Source organism: Moschus berezovskii, chromosome 13 (assembly GCF_049115385.1).
Source record: "Moschus berezovskii isolate FMDL1 chromosome 13, NW_MosBer_1.0, whole genome shotgun sequence".
Taxonomy (NCBI): Eukaryota; Metazoa; Chordata; class Mammalia; order Artiodactyla; family Moschidae; genus Moschus; species Moschus berezovskii.
In genome coordinates, this window is record NC_142472.1 from 32,983,678 (window position 1) to 33,005,408 (window position 21,731).

Sequence of the window (21,731 nt, forward strand, 5' to 3'; positions counted from 1 at the left end):
GCACGGGGCTAGAGCTCTCGGAGAAGTGGGATCGCGAGGCCGGTGCGCGGCTATCTGCGCGGTCAAAGGGAGCGCGGGGCGAGAGCGGCGGCGGCAGAAGAATCAGCGGCCCCCGGCGCTTGCGCCGCCTCCGCGCCGCCAGCCGCTGCGGCTGCAGCCTCCGAAGGGAGGCCGGGGGATCCGGCGTGCGCACTTTGCCGCGGACTTTCCGAGTGTTTGTGGATTTACATGCTAAGCCATCAAGATGATGTCCATGAACAGCAAGCAGCCTCACTTTGCCATGCACCCCACGCTCCCTGAGCACAAGTACCCGTCGCTGCACTCCAGCTCCGAGGCCATCCGGCGGGCCTGCCTGCCCACGCCGCCGGTAAGCGCCCCAAGCCCGCGGACCCGGCCCGCGCGCCCGCCCCCTTCCCGTCTCCGAGACGCTGCATGTCGGGTGCTGATGTGTGCACAGATCCCGGTGCGGGGATTCGCGGGCGGGGATTTTTAGAAGAATCCCGCTGCGAGGCAGGCTTTGTACTGTGGCGCTTAATGTCGGGTTCCCGTCGCCTCCGCCTCCGTGTCGGGCGCCGGCGAGCGGAGTGGGGAGCGCTGGGGCCAGGTCTCTCGACTTCCCTCCACTTTCTCTGTTGATTTCATGCCTTGGAAAGGCGGTCTCTGTGCGTGTTCGGGTGCGTGACACGGGTCCCCGGCTGCGAGTTACATCTTCATTTCTTCTTCTTTCCCCCTCCTTTTTCGTCTTTCACGCCCGTCCCCGGAATGTGTCCCCATGTCCCTCTCTCCTCTGCATCTGACCCCCTCTCATCACACGCCCGTCCCTTCTCATCTGACCCCCTATCTCGTTCCCAATGTGCCCCTATTCTGTCTTTCCCGGTCTCCACTATCCCCACTCCCGTTGTTATTATTTTGGTTGCTTTGTGTGTTGCCTTTGGCTCGCTGTGCTTTCTGGCTTGTGTGGTTTTGTTTCGTGTTTTTGCTTTTTTGTTTTGTTTTGTGTTGTTGTTGTGTTTTGTTTTTGTTTTTTTTTTTTTGGTTTGGTTTGTGTCGCCTGCAGCTGCAGAGCAACCTCTTCGCCAGCCTAGACGAAACGCTGCTGGCGCGGGCCGAGGCGCTGGCGGCTGTGGACATCGCCGTGTCCCAGGGCAAGAGCCACCCGTTCAAGCCGGACGCCACGTACCACACGATGAACAGCGTGCCCTGCACGTCCACGTCCACCGTGCCGCTCGCGCACCACCACCACCACCACCATCACCACCAGGCGCTCGAGCCCGGCGACCTGCTGGATCACATCTCGTCGCCCTCACTCGCGCTCATGGCCGGCGCGGGCGGCGCAAGCGCGGCGGGCGGCGGCGCCCACGACGGCCCGGGGGGCGGCGGCCCGGGGGGCGGCGGCGGCGGCGGCCCCGGAGGCGGCGGCGGCGGCCCCGGGGGCGGCGGCGGCGGCGGCCCGGGGGGCGGCGGCGGGGGCCCGGGCGGCGGGCTGCTGGGCGGCTCGGCGCACCCGCACCCGCACATGCACGGCCTGGGCCACCTGTCGCACCCGGCGGCGGCAGCCGCCATGAACATGCCGTCGGGGCTGCCGCACCCGGGGCTGGTGGCGGCGGCGGCCCACCACGGCGCGGCGGCGGCGGCGGCGGCGGCAGCGGCCGGGCAGGTGGCGGCGGCGTCGGCGGCGGCGGCCGTGGTGGGCGCGGCGGGCCTGGCCTCCATCTGCGACTCGGACACGGACCCGCGCGAGCTCGAGGCGTTCGCCGAGCGCTTCAAGCAGCGGCGAATCAAGCTGGGCGTGACGCAGGCCGACGTGGGCTCGGCGCTGGCCAACCTCAAGATCCCGGGCGTGGGCTCGCTCAGCCAGAGCACCATCTGCAGGTTCGAGTCTCTCACGCTCTCGCACAACAACATGATCGCGCTCAAGCCCATCCTGCAGGCGTGGCTGGAGGAGGCCGAGGGCGCGCAGCGCGAGAAAATGAACAAGCCCGAGCTCTTCAACGGCGGCGAGAAGAAGCGCAAGCGGACTTCCATCGCCGCGCCCGAGAAGCGCTCCCTCGAGGCCTACTTCGCCGTGCAGCCCCGGCCCTCGTCCGAGAAGATCGCCGCCATCGCCGAGAAACTGGACCTCAAAAAGAACGTGGTGCGGGTGTGGTTTTGCAACCAGAGACAGAAGCAGAAGCGGATGAAATTCTCCGCCACTTACTGAGGGGGGAGATGGGAGGGACCGGGCGGGGCAGAGCTGGGAGCCGAAGGGGCATTTCGCCGGGAGGGGGGGCCTTCCTCGAGCCTGCTTACCACCCATCACCCCCCTCCCCCGGATTTAGAGCGGCCGCTATCCTGCTTGCATTTGAGGAGTCCCTCCTCGAGCGCTCCTTCTCCAGCTCCTCTCTGCTCTCCCCGTCCTTACCCTCCCCAGCCTAAAGGACTGGGTGCCCGGTGTGTATGCGGGAGAGTAGGGTGGAGGTGAAGGGGGAGCTTTTGGGGGAGGGGGAGTGGGGGGAAGGAAAGAGGAGACTGGAGAAGGGGCTTTGAGGAGCAGGATGGTTCTGGGGGTGAGGGTGGGGGGAGACGGGGAGGGTAGGGAAATGGACTGTTTTTGACCAGAGACACTTATCAGAATCTCCTGGGGACCAAGGAACAATGTACAAAAATCCTACCAACCACCAAAAACTAGACAAATAAAACAGAACAAAAGCAAAGAAAAAAATACTTTAGAAATGTAACTCCAGAGAGCCGTATTCTGCAGCTTCATTCCACCCCCCGCCCAACCCTAAGGAAGAGAAAAAAAGAGCACCACAGTTATTACCACCGCCCCAACCTTAGGCACATGAACTGAGTCAAAGACCAAAAAAACGAAACCAAACGAACCCGAAGGTGAAATTCTGGGTAGCAAAGCTAGTTGTTCTGCCTCTGTGTTTAGTTTTCTAAGTCTTACACCCCATCCAAACCCTCTTTGATTTATTTTTTCTTTTTCAATAAGACTCCTCCGATGACTGCTCTCCATCGCCAGAAAGGAAGTGGGAGCCCAGCTGAAAGGAAGGAGCGCGGGGCGGGGAGTGGCTGCTTGTTTAGGTGAAGTCCAAGTTTTCCAGTGACCCAGCCTATATACTCCTGTGGCCTGATTGGTCGGTGAAGGTCTTTAGGGAGAGAGCTGACTAAAAAGCAGAATTTTAGAGGCTCTGAAATAAATATTTATTTAGGAAAATAAAACAATTGAAGCCAGGATTTTCTCTTATTGCTAAGATCTAGAAAACAGACCATTTCAAAATAAGCTTTTCCCTCCACTCATAAAACTTGCTTGCCCTTTCATTTATTTTTCTAAGTGGCTTAAACTACTGTTTGTTTTTTTCTCTCTATTGATTTCAAATAGGTTGATGGGGTGGCAGACAGTAGGAGAGATACTCTGACCCGTTTTCTCCACAGATCAAGACCCATCTTACTCTTCTAGGTCCCCTTTCCTTCTCTTTTGGAGAACATGAAATCATTCAAATAGTGAGAAGTTTCTGCTTTCACTTGGAGCAGGACTTGGCTGTGAGAAAATCAGCTAAATCCCAGATGAAAGAAAGACAGGTTTAAAGCCCTCCATTTATTTCAAAAGGGTCTGCATGTTGGGAGGGGGGGAAGCAGAACAACTGTTTCATTATTATTACTATCCAAAAGTAATTTATTGCTGGGGATAAATGTTGGGTAGCAAGAACTTTAATTTGCACTATCAGCCTCCCAAATAGAAAATCATGTATAGTATTTCATAGTAATAATCAAGGTACTTTATGAACTGCTGATGGATTAAAAAGAGAGAAAACAATTGAAGGTTGTTGGGTAAAATGTCTTGTTGGTGCACAAGACACCCTTGATCTTGATTGGGTGGAGATGGTTTATTACCATCCTTTAATAAAAACTAAAAAACTGAGAACAAATAAGAAACAAGACTGGAACCATGCATGATCTGAAAGGTGCAGGAAGAAACACAACTAGATCTCACTCTGGTTAGGCATTATTTATTTATTTATGTTGTATATCATTGTTTGCAGCGCAAACATTCTATGCATTTGAAACTGAGCACTAAACTGGGCTAGCTTTCTGATAGACCGTTTTGTGGATAGTGTGATTTCACAGTCGACTGCCTGTTTTCACCGAAAACACAACATTCTTGTCATATTCTTGTAATTAGGGGAAAAGGAAAAAAAGGAAGATTACTGTAAATATTTTCTTGAACGCACACACTCACACAGTGGTTACAAACTGCCAGTGTTAATCCTGAAATGCCTCACGGTTGATCTACCTGTCCATGGATGTCTGCTGAGCTTTTTCCTTGGTTATGTCTTTGCTCTATTATCTTTCCCTCCTCCCTTATCAGAACCACTTTTGTGCACCAAAATACAACAGAGAGATATGTCCCAGTACACTTACAAATAAAACAAAACTGAAAGAAGAACAGTTTTATGATTTGGGTGCATTTTTGTGTTTATACTGGGCCAAGTCCCAGTAGAGCCGGTCAACAAATGAGACTCAATTCAACCAAAAATACAGGGAAGGGGAGGATGTTTAAGTTGTGGGGGTGGGCGCGAAAAGAAGGGAAAGGATGAGAATGATGTATTTTTCTGCTGAATCAGAATTCACTTTCAGATAACTCATGTGAAAGCGGTGCTCTTGAATAAAATGAATTCTATATTAGTTGTCTGTGTTTATCAAAGTTTTTTTTTTTTCTTTCTTCTAACTGCAGAATCTCTTCAAGCACAGCCCTCACTTCAGAGTAGTGGAAGGTAATAAATAGCCAGGCACCTTCAAAATATTTGAATCAGGATTCAGGGGCAGAGGCATTTGGAGGTTTTTATATGTATTGTTCTAGCCTAAAGAAAAGGTTTCTAAGAAGATGTTGTAACTAAATAACTTTTCTTTGGAGGTTAACATAAATAAAAAACATCCACTGATCTGTCCAGCCATGGTGTCAAATGCCTCTGTTCATTTGGAACTTTAGTGTGCCACCTACTGCTCCGGAGGGATTAGAGATTCCCTATTGGTGACCTGGGACTAGATCAGATGCCAAATGTATCAAGTTCCTTAATAGCTAGGCTTATATCTTCTGAAGTCATCCCACTTTAGCCAAATCTTTTTAATTTCACTGGCAAATCTGTGAAACAAAATGCTTGATGTTAAAAAAAAATAAGAGTACATTTTAAAAGCTATGATTTTAAACAGCTGTTAATGTTTTTTTAAAAAAGCATTAGAGGTATTTTTAAAATAGGTCTCTTCCATCAAAATTGATTTGTTTCTGTTGTTATTAACTTGAAATGTCATCAAAGTTTTAAATAAAATGCATTTGTTTTTTTTTAATGTTATTTTATAGAAAAATATGACCAGATCTCATTGTTGGAAAACCAGGAATGAACAAATAAACAGATTTACAAAGGCTGTTTTTTTTTTTAGTCTGCCCCAAACGGAAATGTTGCAGACAGATATATTTGTATTATATAATGATGATCAATGTATGTAATAAGAACCTAAGCATTTGTTCTGTATTAAGTAAAATCTTTACCAAATAAAGAGAAGACAATATTATGTTAATAAAACAGGTCATGAAAATACAGGCTTTGCCGAGTTTCCTATTTTACGTAGTAGGAAACTGTGCAAAACAAGAAATGTCTCGTACACAGTGAATCTGTGTACTGTCCCAAGGAATAATACTATTCTAAGATACCTTTAACTGTCAATCCATGAAGAAACAAACAAGCAAACAAATGTCCTCCTGGAGAGAGTGCTATGGCTTGCTACTCAGTGGTAGTTAACCTTTCAAAGTTTTCTGGTTCTGAAGAGCAGAACTTCAAGCGAATTCCTGCACCAGTCGTTGAGTGGAAATAGTGGGTGGTTCTTTTAAATAATCTCAAAATAAGTTAGAGTAGGAAAATTGTGCTGTGTTTGCATTTCAGCCTCTCAGGAAATCCAGGTGAAGGTGGAGTAGGAAAGGTAAAAGTAAACATAAAATGCATCTGCTAGGTTTAAGTCATCCATTCGTTTTAAATTTCCTCTTTTACCCAATTCTAGTTCTGGGTCCCGCTCCTTGTGTCGGTCTAGGTAATGATGTCCTTAAGACGCTTCAGCTAACTTTTGAACAGATTTTTGTTTAATGCGTGTTCTGAAATTACTCTCAACTTCGATTACACTCTCATAAATAAACCGTAGGCACTCACTGCCGTGACTGTATCGAAGTTCAGTCTAATTTCTTGTGATATTAAGATGACTTTGGTCCCGTTCCTACACAAGGCTGCTCCAAAGGACAGGGTGCCCTGGGTCCAGGAGTCACCTGGCCAGCTCCTGCCCTCAACCCCCTGCCCTGTCGCCCTGGCCTTTCCTGCCTATCTTGTCCGCAGCATCCCTACCCCGTCTTTCACTAGGATGGGCTCTCATTCTCTAATCCCTGAAGTTGGAATTGTGACTTTTGACCTGGCTAAAAGCAGCGTTCCCCACCCCATTCCAATGGTCTTGGCGGCCGGCGAGGTGACAAAGGTGATGATCACAATTACTCCCTGGTGTGGGTGAGCTGATGGCTGTTCCTGCCGCTGCAGTCTTAGCCCCAGTCCTCGAGAGCTGGGTTTCAAAGGAGAACGCAAGCTTAATTGATTTTTTAAAAATAGCAGCCGAATTCTAAATCTCACGGGGCACCTCTTTCCCACCTGCGAGATAATCTTGTCGCAATAATTACGTTATTTAATATTTGATCAAACCTTTGTGCCACCGCGGTTGGCGGGGCCGGGCCGCCTCCCGCCCTCGCGGGGCGGCGGGCAAGCGGCGAGGCCCGAGCCGGGCCGGGAACGTGCGGCGGGGGCGCCCGGCAGTCCCTCTCGGGTCGGCTTGTCCTTTGAATAATTCATGGCCTGAGAGTTCTGGAAATTAATAAAATGAATGATAACAAGAAGCTAATTAAAAACTTTCGTAATTGTCTAGTCAGCTTGGTGGGAGACTGGCAGCCCTCCCTCACCAACTCCTCGAAATCCCGTGGCCCCGCAGGGCCGGGGGGCGCGGGCCCGGATGGGCCTCGAAACGCGAGCGGACAAACGCTCCTCTCGCTCCGGGAGTGATTTCAGAGGCGGCCCCGTGATGCTGCTCCCTCCCCTCCAGCGCCTACGGCTTCTCGTCCGCCTCCCCGCTGCACTTCGGAGCGGGTGGACTGGCGGGGACCTATGCAAACCTCAGGCAGAGCTGATTGTGTCAGAATTTGCAGCCCGGAGGGGACCCACTCTCCCCGGAACCAGGCAAGGTCCCCGTTCTCCCTAGAAGCACTCATTCCAGCCGGGCATTCCGCGCGGGGCATCCCAGCGCCCGAGGCGTGCGGGCCGCGGCAGGGTACGCTGGGTCTGCGCCCCTCCGCCGCCGGCCGCCACTCGGGTCCCGAGGCTTCCAGATGCCCGAGGCCGCAGCTCCTCTCGGACAGCGGGAGAGCCGCCGCCCACGGGCCCGGGCCGGGACTCAGCCAGGCCGTGTGGATGACCCGAGCAGGTCAAACGAACGAGTCTCCGGCGTCAGGCGCGCGTGCGCAGGCGTGACCGGTAGGGTGCGGACCGCTGGGATCGCCGGGCGGACCCGGCGCGCTCCGGACGTGCACCGGGCGCGCAGAGCTAGCGCATGCGCAGTGCGTGGGCAGAATCACCTCCGAGAATTGCGCTGGAGTTCAGCAGCTGGTAATTAAGCGCTCCCGGAATATTATTTCCCACCCTGTGAGTGCTTCTGAGGGCGTCCTGCGAGAATAGGGGAATGGACTAGTCTCACAGAGATTGAAAAGACTCCCCTCCCCACCGTTTGCCTAAAGTCAACAGACGTCTTAAACACCTCAAAACTTCCGAAACTGGTCGACATTTTTGTAAAAGAACGGGGAGCAATAAGGTCTCGGTCTCTGTTTTGCTGTTAGAATGCACCCAGCAAAGTCCTGCTACTAATTTGACCTTATTAGGGAATAATTTATTCCGGGCGCGGAAGAAAGGCTGGCCGCAGGGCATTCGTCCCGGAGGATTCCGTGGAGTTCTGGATTGAAACACGGAGGATGAAAATTTCGGGCCCGAGAGGTGCTGGCAAAGCTCAAGTAGAGGGACCAGTGTTCAGTTCCTGAGCCCCAGGGTTGGGGCGAGGAGCGCCTGCTTCCCCTCCCCTGCCCCCAACCCGAGTGCCCAGGAGGTCTCTTCTCTCCGATTTAGAAAAATAAGAGGAAAATGAGAAGGGAAAGTAAGGAAGCCTGGAGAGAAGTGGCGAAGGAGGGATGCAGGAGAAAGAGAGGCAGACTCCTTGCACTGATTAGGTAAATCGAATTGCAAACCAAAGTTTGGTAGCTCTGATGCCTGGCTTCAGGGCAGCATAACGCATGCAAACTTTTGTAGGCATGACCAGAATAAAACAAAGTGTTGACAATTTCCAACCTTGGAAATTCTCTTGCAAGAGTCTCCCCCCCAGCCCCGCCCCCGCCAAGTGTTGACAATAAACATTTAATGAAGGCAGGGATCTGGCTGTCTCCAGTCAGTGTCTGAATCCTTTAAGCAGACCATTAGAACGGCTTCTTCTACTTCAAACATCGCGCGCTACACTCTAACATTACATATATGTAAAAATACAAAGTGTGAGACAAATAATGTGTTTATACGGAGATCTTAAGTGGTCTGCAGTAGTTCTGATACCCCCTGTCCTTATTAACGGAAACTCATTGTAGAGTACTCGCGCTTAAAAAAAATGTTAAATACAGTTAATGCAATATTAATCGCCCTTTGGTGATATAAAATGCAATATTTTCAGGCAGCTATCGAGCTTTTCTAGAAGAAGAGCTGATGAAAAGAGTCACAGCTGAATAGTGGAGAGAAAAAGCACGGTATTTATTGCTTTTGTTTGGCTTTTGGCTACAGAGACAGGAACCTTCTAATGGGGTAAGGACATTTATTTTATCTGCAATCTATTGCTGTGAGAGCAGGGGCGGCAGATGGGGCTGGTGCGATAGACACAGTGTAATTTAGAGCAAATCCTAATAACTAATAATGATTTATGTTAATTTTGATCACTTACGCGACTTTACCAAGGCGTTGTGATGAAAGAAAGGGAGAGAAAGAGAAGCAGAATGTGACGAGGAGCTCTGAGCTACCCTGCTTAAAATGTATTTTATGAGTTAGCAATGGAAAAAACAGGCATTTAAAAAAGCAGGTAGCATGCGTTTGACTCTGGGCAGAGGTATCTCCCGGGGGCTTTCATTTCTTCTGAAAAGATACCTAAATGAGTGGAACCATGACGCCTTTGAGGGGGTGTCTCTTTCATCCCAGTTTTAAAGAAAACAGATATGGTTTCAATTGTTTCATTTGCTTATATTCAACTAAGAGGTAATGTGTGTGTGTGTGGTCGCGCGCGCGCGCGCACGTGTCTGCGTTTGTAGGGGAATCAAATGTGTGAAAGGCGTTAGTGCGCGCCGGGGTCTTCCTTCCAAAGTGTAATCAGAGCCCGAGGTTTGAAAGCAGATTTAGCGCTCTTGTAGCTTCGTCGCCACGCCTTTATGCAAAAGTGTGAAAGGCGTTAGTGCGCGCCGGGGTCTTCCTTCCAAAGTGTAATCAGAGCCCGAGGTTTGAAAGCAGATTTACACGCTCTTGTAGCTCCGTCGCCACGCCTTATGCAAAAGTTTGATTACTGAGTGATTAAACAGGTTGCCTTTTCCTAATCTTCACTTCCCGTCTGATATTTGTTTGTCTAGAATCAACTTTGGGGAAGCTTTGCCTTTTCTGCCTCCTGTCTTTCCCCTCCCTCAAGGAATCCCAGGGCTTTTAAACTTAAAAGTGCTTCCCCCCTCTCCTCATCCTCCGAGTTACGTGGCACGGGTTCAGAACCCCGGGGGCTGCCAACAGGACGCAGTTCTGCACGGGAACAGGCGATTTTCGGCTGCCACGCAGTGCGATGCAGAGGGTCGGAGCGATTTTGAAAGGGAGGGTGCGTCTTGCTCGTGGCAATTTACTTTTTCGGTTACCTTTTTGCGCGTTTCAACGCCTCGAGGCTATAGTTTGAAAGTAAAACAGCATCAAAGCACCTCCTTATTAGCTCTGTATTTGAGAAATCCAAAGATGAAACTACCTAAAAGGTTTAATAGGGCGGAACAGCATTTATTTGCCAAGCAAACAGCCAGAGTACAGTTCAAAAGGGGTACAGCGGTTTATCAGCAGGAGGCTGGAAGGAGAAGAACGTTGAGTAAAGGGAATTTCAAGCTTCAGTTACGATGTTAAAGTGAATTAATAAGCTTCAAGTGGGATGCCTGCTTTGATTTTGAGTATCATCTCCCTCGCCAAAATTTTATACATACACACATGTATACATTATGTGTATATATATATATATATGTTTACACATATATGTACATCCTAGAGGCTTCCTTCACCTTTCAGAGTTATTGTCAAAACTTTGTAACTTTAGGTCTTGTAGAGCAATAATAGTAATCTTTCCAGGAATTTGATCTGCAAATGTATTTAAAATATAATCACATCTTTTAAAACCCAAGGTTTCATCACTATCTTCCCCTTTCTTATTTCAAGGCTACGGATATAAAAATGCACTTAATTTCATCTACTAGGGGGAAAACACCAAGCTACATGATTAAAAGCTGTTCCTTTCCTTAACATTATGCCGTATTTTGTTTTCACTTTTGAATCATCTCTATCAGTAACTGTACTGTTATTGTATTGTTAGTATTCCCAGTATAAAGAGGACTTTAAACAAAATAAATCTTTAAACAAAATAAATCCAAGCAGCTGATGTTGCCTGTTTACAGATAATACTCAGGAGCTGGTGCGTGTTTGTGAGCTTGAAGCTGCGCCTCCACGTGCATATCTCTATACAAACATTTTTTTTTTACTGTATTGTACTAAGCACAATTTTTTTACTGCTGTTGAGTGTGGTGGAGTCATATCTTTCAACTGTCTTCTGGTTTTGCACCAGAGTTTCAGCACCAGAAGCAACTCCCTTAAAATTGAAGAGTGGTGCATTATTGAAACTCTCTATCAAACAGCTCTGGGGTGCAGCCTTTCTGAACACGCCGGCTCTAGATGAGGTCTGACTGTCTGACTGCACATAAGCCCCTAATATGTTAATGGCCGTAGGGGATGCCTAAGGTACTATCTCAAGCTGCTTCGAACACCATATGTCAGGCCGTTAGCCACATGGATCTATTAATCAAAAGGAGCTGGAGAGGGAGAAGAGGGTCTTGGAAAGGGAGCGAATGAAAGTAATGGGGGAGGGGGAGAGGGAAAGAGGAAGCATTTAAAACCCCCCATCATTTGTGTTTCTTATTGAAAAATGAACGAAAATAACTGAAGACTCATCCACTGCAGGTTTCCTTTCTGTCAAGTTAAAGATGGTTCATAATACCACAGGATCTTGAATAGTATCTGGTTCTATTAATATAGAAGTTAATTTTACCTGGAGGGTCCTATTTAGAGTTCCTTTATTGCAAAACTTTTATAAGCAAGACTCTTGATACAAAAAGTTGTTTTTGCTCCGTAAGTTTGTTTTGTAAATGAACTTTATTAAAAGTAGTAGGAGAGGTGGAATGAGGCAAATGAGTGTTTAGGGGATAGAAGGGGGGCCAGAGAGGGAGGTGTCTGGAGAATTTGTAATGAATATATAATTCATCAGTGTGTATCTGCACTGACAGTAGAGTTTGCTCCACCTTTAGTTCTTCTAATAGTACATGTAAACTGTTTACATTTTTATCCCTTCTTTTAAGCTGGCTTTATGATAAATGAAATTGCAGAGTCTACAGGGTGCAAAAAGTAATTCTTTTAGGAGGAGAGGAAACAGGAAAACATTTGAAACTCCCTTATTTCTCACTTCTGGTTTATTTACAATTATCTCTGCCCCTTGAATATTTTAAAATAATTTTGGTTTGATAAATACTTAGAAAGTTTGCACAGTCTTAGGTACTCAACATGGAGATGGCATACATGAAAAAGTACAGTGTCTATTAGAAAAATTTAGATTTTTTTTCCCTAAAGCAGTGAATATGTTTGTCTTGTGCCACAAACTTAGAATTTTTAGGGAAATCAAATGAAAGTACTGATTTTAAAATGTCAGAACTCTCAGAAACAGCAGTAAGAGGAAAACATAAAGGCACTTAGATTTAAAAGTTCCATTCTTTTCATGTGTTACCTAGGGATAGAGAAAATATAAAATCAGATGTTCATTTAGGTATCATTATTTTCTAAATTGATAGTCAATGATTCTGACCCATGTGAAGACTCAATTTCTGGTTTATCCATTTTAAATTTACAACCTGTAATTGATGATACAATTTAAGAAAGAATACCCTTGAATATGATTTTTAATGTTGTCATGATAGTAGGCTTATACTAAAGTATTTATAGGATAGTGAAATGACTGAAAAAATTTACTCATATTAGGTTTAAATGTCTATATCTATATTCAAGTGATTGACTATTGATATATATTGAGAACAAAGATTATTCACTCATTCCACAAATCCTCTGTCATTAACAGATTCATAACACTCTATATATTGGACGTGGAGAATAGAGAGGGAGCAAAATGTTCTTTTTTATGATTTAAAAATACATTAAAGAAGATACTTGTGAAACTGCTCAGTGATAAACAAAAATATAAATGATATCTGTTACATTATTTAGAGTATGTAAATAGAGTACTTTGTACTGTGTATTAGATTGGATATATTAATTTTTTTAACATTTTCACAAATGCACCTATTTGTGTTCATATAGAAGTAAGTCCTCAGTTATAAAGAAACGTTAACATTGTTAGGTGCCTTTAATTAAAAACACCCATTAGTTTGTTTGGTTTGCTTGAAAAATCATCTATAACTCCTTCAGTAAAAGAAAAAAAGAAGCATTTAAAGCATAGAGAATTGTCTTACAGAGAACTGCAGTCAGTCTGCAAATATGAGGGGTTCTAACGCACTGTATTTCACTCAGGAGATGATGAATACATAAAGTCAGATCATCCTGAATCTCAAGAGTAGTTGCATTCAGAGAAACACTTATTATCTTTAAATTTTGGTGCATGCCACACGAGCCTTCATTTCCTTCCCTGTAGTTAAAAGGTAGCCCATATATCTGTCGCATTGGGTTTCCAAAGACTCGTAACTTAATTCCTTCAGGCTATTCATCAGCACAGTAATTAAACTAGCAAATGGATGTAAATAAAGTGAAATTGGTTTCATGACAGATGAGGCGAAGAGGCCTCTGACATGAAACGAGGCAGGACAATAATGATTTCGGCAGCATTGGGCTACAGAAAGAACGCCAGCTGGATTTATTAGATGCTGCAAGTGATTTGCTGGAAGCGGGCAAGACATGAGCACTCTTTAATTTGACAGGAATTTTGCATCCTAAAGAGCATATTGAAATATAAATCCAGTGACAAGTTCAGGCAAACTGTAAACAGATGTATTATTGGACTGAAGGTACTATTCAGTATTAAAAAAAGGAAAAATGGAGAACTACAACCTGACCCCCACCCACCCGCCCTGTAGTAGAGCTTCAATTGCATAACTTATTACCTAGTCCTGGAGAGTGACAAAATAATTATGAAACATTCTTTTCCATTTATGAATTCTATTGCTACTTCAGGGATAGCAATTCTGTATTTCCAGGTTTATTTACTTAGGAAAACAGCTAATGCAATGGATGATTTAAAAACCAGCATGATAAAAACATCTGTAAAAAATATGTATGGGTACATGCATCCTTGGAAGGGGAATATGACAAACTGGGAGAGAAGCCCCCAGATGGGCAGCTTATTTTACAGACTGCAATTATTACTGCATTTAAATAAAATCTGGGATAAAGATCTGGTACCAGCTTATTGCCTCTAGCAGTCTGTGCTGGGATGCCCAGAAAGCAAATTTCTGGCTACAGAAAGAATTGTCTTAAGCCCTTGATGACATGAAGCTTTAAAATCAAATATAGATTTGTCCTTGCAAAATAAGCAGGTCCATAGATTAGGGGAAGTCAAACCATAGACGAAAATTGAGAAACAAGAGAAGGAGAAGGTGTAAGGAATGAGTTCTTGGCTGACTCAACAAGACTTAAATGGAAATTGAGTCACCAATTCCACTACAATAAGACAGTCACACGTAGAATAAATAAAAGGCAGATTTTCACAGTAGGAGCAGGTTAACCCCTTCTTCACGAAAAGAGGAGAAATGAACTACTTTATGCTTAAATATAGTCTCAATTATTTAAGCCCCCTTTCATGAGCAAAAGCCTTCCCTTCCCACAAGGTTCACGCAGGATTTTCAGCACCGTGGCCAGCTCCCGGGAGGCACGGGGTGGGGAAGTAGGAGGGTAGCCATTGACCCAAGAAAGGTGAAATCTAAATATTTCTGAATTCTAGGGGCGGTTTAATTATTTAGCAGTGGATTCAGATCCATGAGTGGGATACCAACGTGGCCCAAGTTCTCAAATCTTTTGGAAAGCTGTGTTTTAAAGGAAGAGATAGGGCGGGGTGGGGGGGGAGGCGAGGAGAGAAGAGTAGGTTATTAAAACTCTTAATGAAAATAAGATCTTTCAAAAAACTAAACACAGACTGCATCTCGCTATTAGAAAATAGTGGGTGACTTTCAGGCCACGAAGGAATTTATAATAAAACTCAATTGGCTTTTCCCCCAAGCCTGTCCTTTTTTTTTTTAACAGAAAAAATATGCCTAATTATTTTAAAGTTCTTTCCCAATCGTTAGGCATAAGCAAGTCCTTTAATTATAATACAGTCTGAATAGGGGGAGCATATGGAGGAGAATGTCAAGAAGAGGGTGCCAGGGCAGAGCCTCAGAAATCTGTATTCATTTCGGGCTCTTATTTGTTCAGTAATCTCTACCATCATAACTAAATCTTGAAGCACTGATGTAGTTCGAGTTGTTGTTGACTTAACGTCAAAATTCAATCACTGGGGGTTTTGCATCAGCCGGGCTACTTATTTGTCTAATAAATCCGTCATTTTGTAAGAAAAATATTTGAGCAGCCGTACTTGACCTCTTGGTATCCACAAGTCACATTTATTTCTCCCAGTTTACAAATGCAAAATCGAGATGATCATCTAATGCCTGGAGGAACTGTGTTGATTTCTGATTGGATTTTAGATGGAAATGTCTATTTTAAATACCTTGTGATTAAATTGTACATATAATAGAATCCATGCATTTTAAGCTGATTTCTGCTTGGAAATTTAACAACCCACACTGCTAGTCACACATACCGATGCCAAAAAAAAAAAAAAAAAACCCCACAAAATATCAAACTCATCTTTTCCAAACAAACACTTAAATTCAGTCTCAACTGTAAGACTTTATGAAAATCAGGGTCTTATTTTTTCTTATCTTCAAAAAGCTCTCATGTGGTTGGATTGTTTTCCCCCAGAAAAATGTTCTAATTCCTGGAGGGTTGGGCTTCATTATCTCAATTCCAGAGACAGCACACATAGGAGAATTCATGGCTGGCACTTCAATCTCAGGGCAGCAGTTTCAAGCGTACTGCTAGACTGTAGCTAGAGTCCTAGGACATCCACATCTACATTTCAGAACATTATTAGTCAAGGAAATGAATGTGATATGTTTGGTTGAATTAATTTTATCCTCCGACGTAGCAATGCATTTGAGGATTACTTTAAAATATTTTTTCCACTCCTAGCCGATCTTAGTGTCAGGCCCCTTCACAACTTGAGAATCTTTGGCAAACAGCCAAGGTCCATTGGAGAGTTTCCCTGTGTAGTGTTGGGAGAATGGATCCCATCTGTTGTGACAAAGTGCTTGACTGGAAATGGCTGTCTTCAGAATCAGACCGAAGAACTGATTTGGTCAGCTGGGGATGAGATTGGGCTAACGGAGGCCTCGGAACCCTGGAGTAACCGAACGCATGCATTTATCCATGAGGCGTGTCCTGGCGCACGCAGTCCCTCCAGCTCAGCGGGGATGAGAGGGGTGTATGTATTGCTGGCTGTGCCTTGGTTGAGAGAGGAGCAGGACCTGGTAGCTCACTCAAGTCTTGGACCCTGTTTGTTTTCGACCCCATTTACTTTCTTGCGTGTGTGTGTGTGTATTATACAATAACTGGGAGATATGTACAGAAATGTCAATCAAACTTGTTTGTATCTGAAACCGTCCTGATGGTCGACCCCATACACAAGAGAATTCAAGCCCGATGCGGCCAGTGCAGGGGGAGGGTCCCTGAGGCCCTGCAGCCTCTGCCCTGGGCTTCCCTCCCTTGGAACCCCGCGTGGGTTCCGCCTGAGTTTACTGTTAGTACTTTTCCCTCTCCTGCCCAGTTTACGCTCAGCATCCCCCGAGACTTCTCTGCGGTGGTGGCGAGAGGGGTGCTCTTCTCCAGCATCTCAGCGCTCCCCTGCCCGGGCGGCCCGCGAGCTGGATTCCCTGAGCCGGGCTCTGGCGCCCGGTCCACGCCCCGCCGCTTGCAGCCTCGGGGGTGGGTTCCGGGATGGGCCAGTCTCCGGACCTCCTGGCCCGGGACGAGTGTCCCGGATATGCTCCCGCGTCTGCTAGTTTCCCCGTGAGACCTGGAGGGGTCGCTAGTGAGCAGCGGCTTTCCTGCCTCGAGTTGGCAGTGATCCTGCGCTCGCTCCCTAAGCTTCGCGGGTGCCTGCTACTGACCAGTCCTAGGAGAAGGCAGCTGCGATCCGGGAAACTTCCTGCAGTATTCACTTCTGAGGCTTTCTCATAAACATTTAGCTTCCATTTCCAAACCTGCCCTCGGAAACATTGGTTATTTCATTTCCCCCCTCATTGGAACTTGAGACATGTAACATATTCAGAAAGACACTGGGAAGAAAACAAAAACAAAAACACCCTCAACTGTAGACCCACTCTCGGTGAGAGAGGGACAATCTACACGACACTACTCCCAGTTCCAAGGCTAGTGGAGGACAGAAGGGCTGAATTATGTCTCTGTGGTTTATGCCACTGGGTCTTGCTGGATGAAATTCCAGAATGAGGAGGGAAAGGAATCCTTCTTTTATTATGTGACGAAATTAGGCTGAATGAACTGGCAAATTCAAGATTTTTTTCTGTAGTGAAAATGTACAGATGGGGTTTTCGGAGTCGTGTCTCAATCCCTTCCTTCTTCCAACTTCCCCTCAGTTCTGAAGAAAAACGGAGGAGGAGATGCTCTAGTGGTCTGGGCGCGGTCTCGCTCCTAGCCGATTCTCTATTTTGCCTTCAGATGTGGAATTCTGAGGGAACTGTATACCTTGTGTGTGGTTACGCTAGAGAGACATGAAAAGTATCTAGGGAGGCCCAGCTCCCTGGGCTTTGTGGCTGGACAAAGTTTGGTCAGGCCTCCCTTGGCTCTCAGATACTTCTCCATCTCCTGGAATATTACAGAAGGAACTTCTACGTTTCCATGGGTTTCCTTTGGTTTCCTACAGGTAGTCACTCTATCAGAAGCTGGAATTAAGTGTAAGAAGATAGTTGTGTTCGGTGGGAAAGTTAGGAGATTTATTGTTATTGTTCAGTTTTTGTGTCCAACGCTTTGTGACCCTATGAACAGCAGCACACCAGGTTTCCCTGTCCTTCCCTATCTCCCAGAGTTTGCTCAAACTCATGTTCATTGAGTTGGTGATGCCATCCATCTGTCTCCCCCTTATCCTCCTGCCCTCAATCTTAATGAGGGAAAAATATTTCAGAAAGAGATATAGTTTTAAATGCAGGTGATCCTATCCTTGCAAATGTATTAGACATCATTTCTTAGAGAAACCTTTGGAGGATTTAAAAATACTCAAGGCTTCTACCTATTGTAGGGTTTTGATGTTAGCTTTTACCTGCATGCTGCTGCTGCTGCTGCTAAGTCACTTCAGTCGTGTCCGACTCTGTGTGACCCCATAGACGGAAGCCCACCAGGCTCCCCTGTCCCTGGGATTCTTCAGGCAAGAACACTGGAGTGGGTTGCCATTTCCTTCTCCAATGTGTGAAAGTGGAAAGTGAAAAGTGAAAGTGAAGTCTCTCAGTCATGTCCGACCCTTAGTGACCCCACAGACTGCAGCCTACCAGGCTCCTCCATTCATGGGATTTTCTAGGCAAGAGTACTGGAGTGGCTTGCCATTGCCTTCTCCGTTTACCTGCATGAAGTACTGACAAATTTGTGAACTTTTTAATGAGAACAAAACTGGAGTGAAAGGAGGCAGTACTTTGGCAGTTTGAAAATATTAATGTTAGCTTGCGGAAATAGATGTACTACACTGTAGTTATTAGCAACTTATAAAATCTTAAATCAATACAAATTAATTTAATTATGATTTGTAATTGCATTATGCATGATCAATTTGGAACACTACATTAAAGATAATTAGAGCTGGGCGCCATCACTCGTCACTCCTCTAATAGCTTAATGAAAAGGAATGTCATGTACCACCTTTGGGTTAAATCTGTAAATTAGGATAAATGCTTGTTTTCCAATAAAAATGTGGTAAAATAATTGTACTTTTAATAGACATTTTTATGACTCAATTGTGAATGTATAATGGATTTTTTGGAGGAATCGTATTATTATTTTTTTCCATGGACCTTGTTAAGTATTTATTAGGGTTGATTGAGCTGTCAGTGTTCTTTTCAGGATCAGACCTCGAGGATTTGAATGAAGACTAACTTTTATGTAAAAATATCATGCTGTCCTCGAAGCTCGTGCCAAGAGGTCACTGCAGATGGAGGTCCTAACTTAGCATAATGGGTTTAACATTTCCATGACATCATCAGGGAATCTGAAAGGAGTCTAAGGATAATCAGAGTGGTCATTCAGAAGAACAGTAAATATTTTATGAGGATATATAGAAGACAGGAAAGATGGTCAGAAAGGTGATTCTGAGCTCCTTAGAGTTCTGTGAAAGAGGCTTCTCAGTTACTCGAAGTTAAAAGAACCACTGCATATTCTTATATTAGTGAGACCCTTTCCAGATCTCAGAATAGGACTCAGATCAGGTATTAGTTTGTATATGATTATTTTTGTTCCTGAACCCTTCATATTTTGTCGAGTCACCTGTATTTATCCTTTATATGCTTGCAAACAGGAAAACATATTTTAAAACATTATTTTAGTTTGTTGATTTCCCAATATTATCTAGCTCTGCAAGCCAGGTTCTTTACTTTTAGGGACTGAGAGACTGAACTGAACTGAATTCCAGAAGTGCTTGTCAGTTAGATGAATTCAGTAAACTCTGTTCATTATTTATTTTTTGCCCTTTACTGAATATAATATTTGAATTCTTAATGTTACTACAGGTGTTTAGATGGGATTCACTTTGCTTCACCACTGAATTTCTACTTCTGCAACCAGGCAGACATTGACTAAATCTCTGTCTCTCTCCATCTAGAAAGTGAGAGAAGAAACAATTAAAAAAAAAAATCTATGAAATGCATGTTCAGGGTCTGAAATATCTCTACACTATGATCATTTTGTTTCCTGCCAGATTTTAAATGAAAGAAATAAGCTTATTTTTGAAAAGTAGACACATCCTCTTTTTTCCAGAATATTTGAAGTAAACTTGCTCCAATTTTTTGTTTTTTGTGTTTATCACACTTTATATTAATTGTATTAAATGTCTGACATTAACCATTAAAATGAGTATTTTAGGCTCAGTTTCAGAAAAACCAGCTGGAATGAGCATCGAGTCTTCATAAATTTATTTATATATTATCATAAAAATCATTTTGACACTTCTAAAAAGAAAAGAGCTTTTATCGTCCTCTGCAGATGACATAAAATGCATTAAATGTTTGGAAGGGTAGATAGAATACTTTAAATTCTAAAATTTAATCTTCTTCTTCCCAAACTTGTTTTTTTCAACATCTTAGGGATGAGTACATTCTCAGAAGCACAGGTGTTGTCATGCCATGAAGTCTTCCATGATCTTCTGACCAGGAAGAAAACTATTTGTGAATTTTGAGACACATTTTCCCTTCTTTTAGTCTCCTGACCTTCTATCATAAAGTCACGTTTGCTCTCTTGCTTTTCTACCATAGTTAAAGGCTTCTCAAGAGAAGACAGTTTATCTTTTCCACCTTTGTATTTCCCAGAATGTCTAACACAGTATTACATAAGGTAGGTAATAAAACTTCATAAATATATGAGTTAAGAAATGCAAAGTTTTTTTCCTGATTACCATACTGAACCTGTGTGTAAATAATGCAGTTTCTTGCTCTTCTTTCGTATAATTGCATGTTACCCTGGTGATTTCACACACAGTGGACAAATGGCAACACTTACCTTTTCAGGCTGAGGTTATTTTCATTTTTATATTTTATCTTAAAATTATGTTGTATCAATTAGAATTCAGTTCCACAAAGCTCATTATAATTTTGAGTGATTTAAAAGCTGTTGATATTTGAAATATTGTAATTGTCTTCATATAATTTGTGGAAACAAAATTTGTACCCTGGCCTCATATCATTGCAATTTGCTGTGGACTGTTCTCATGACTCAAAGCCTCGGTCTCTTTGCCTAAAATCCCAACATACTCTGTTATTTGTCCCTTTGGACCCAGATCTTACCTTAAAAATTTGGCACTGTATGGTTGCCAGATATTAATGTGAGGATGTCTCTGTGCGATTCTTTCTTTCTTTCCCCTTTGTGTAGTCACTGAATATTGCAAAGCAGTGATTTCCCCAAGTGGACCAGTCAAAAGTTAAATAAATCATTCCTTTATAAGATGCAAACTTTAATGCGCCAGTTAGCAAGTTTTACTTCTTGGTACAGGGACTCAGCAAATTTTACTTTCTGACACATTTTATAACCTTTCAAAGTGGTACAGTAATTACAATTGACTCAACTTCCATAGCCCTTTTGGTGCCAGCCTCTGCTCTCTATTTCTCTGAGAATGGTTTTGATTGTAGCTGAGTACTTTTTAGTGACTGGTACTGAGATTTGATCAGTGCATCAAATGTTACAATGTGATTTTCTGGGACACTGATGCCTGTTGGTTTTCAATACAGGAAACAATTTTTATTGCTTTTGACAAGGGGAAGGATGCTATAAGTGGGTAACAAACTTATATCGTTTGATTATTTCTGTTTTTAAATATAAAATCCACCTTGCATTTTAAAACACCTAAGAATTTTTATTTCTAATGACTGTTTTAACTCTAGTTCCATGCAGCAAGTTTTTCTTTGTCTACAATATATGAGAAAACACAGGGTTTCTGAGCACAGTCCTTTTCACATTAAACAAACCCCCAAAGGGAAAATGTACCAGTTTGGGGCCTGAACATTACATTTTATGAATTGAAACCACAAGGACCAAATAGTTTGTTAATCACCGTCCATATTTTTCTTCATATTTTGAGCTGTTTGCCAAACAATGGGAAGGCAAAAACTGCACACTTACACAAATCTACATTAAATGTAGAAACATTAAAAAATTAGATTAGGAAATAGATGAATATAATGACCTAACTCTCCATCACATGCTGCCAACTAAGTGTTTGAGACTGAAAAATTGCACTAATGAAGCTATTTGAAGGCTTTTGTGGACAACTGCTTCCTCTTTGAAGATTAAATGAATGATGTTGATGTGATTAATCTTAGTACAGGGAGTGATGCAGCAGCTAGAAAATACCTTGGTGATTTTCATAATTAAACTGAATCAACATTTCAAAGAAATGCCAGTGTTATCACTTGTATATTAGAATTACATTCATTAGACAGAAGAAACAAATAATTTGAGCAAACAAGATTTTCCTTTTGGTGTACTGAGATTTCTGTC

General features: G+C 44.1%; 1 protein-coding gene across 1 annotated transcript; it reads left to right on the top strand.

Annotated features, from left to right (window-relative positions):
• Positions 1–2: 2 nt before the first annotated feature.
• POU4F1 (POU class 4 homeobox 1) lies at positions 3–2,427 on the top strand. Its single transcript, XM_055426847.2, has 2 exons — positions 3–367; positions 1,058–2,427. The coding sequence occupies exons 1-2, from the start codon at positions 245–247 to the stop codon at positions 2,198–2,200; spliced, it is 1,266 nt and encodes a 421-aa protein (XP_055282822.1). The 5' UTR covers positions 3–244; the 3' UTR covers positions 2,201–2,427.
• Positions 2,428–21,731: the final 19,304 nt, after the last annotated feature.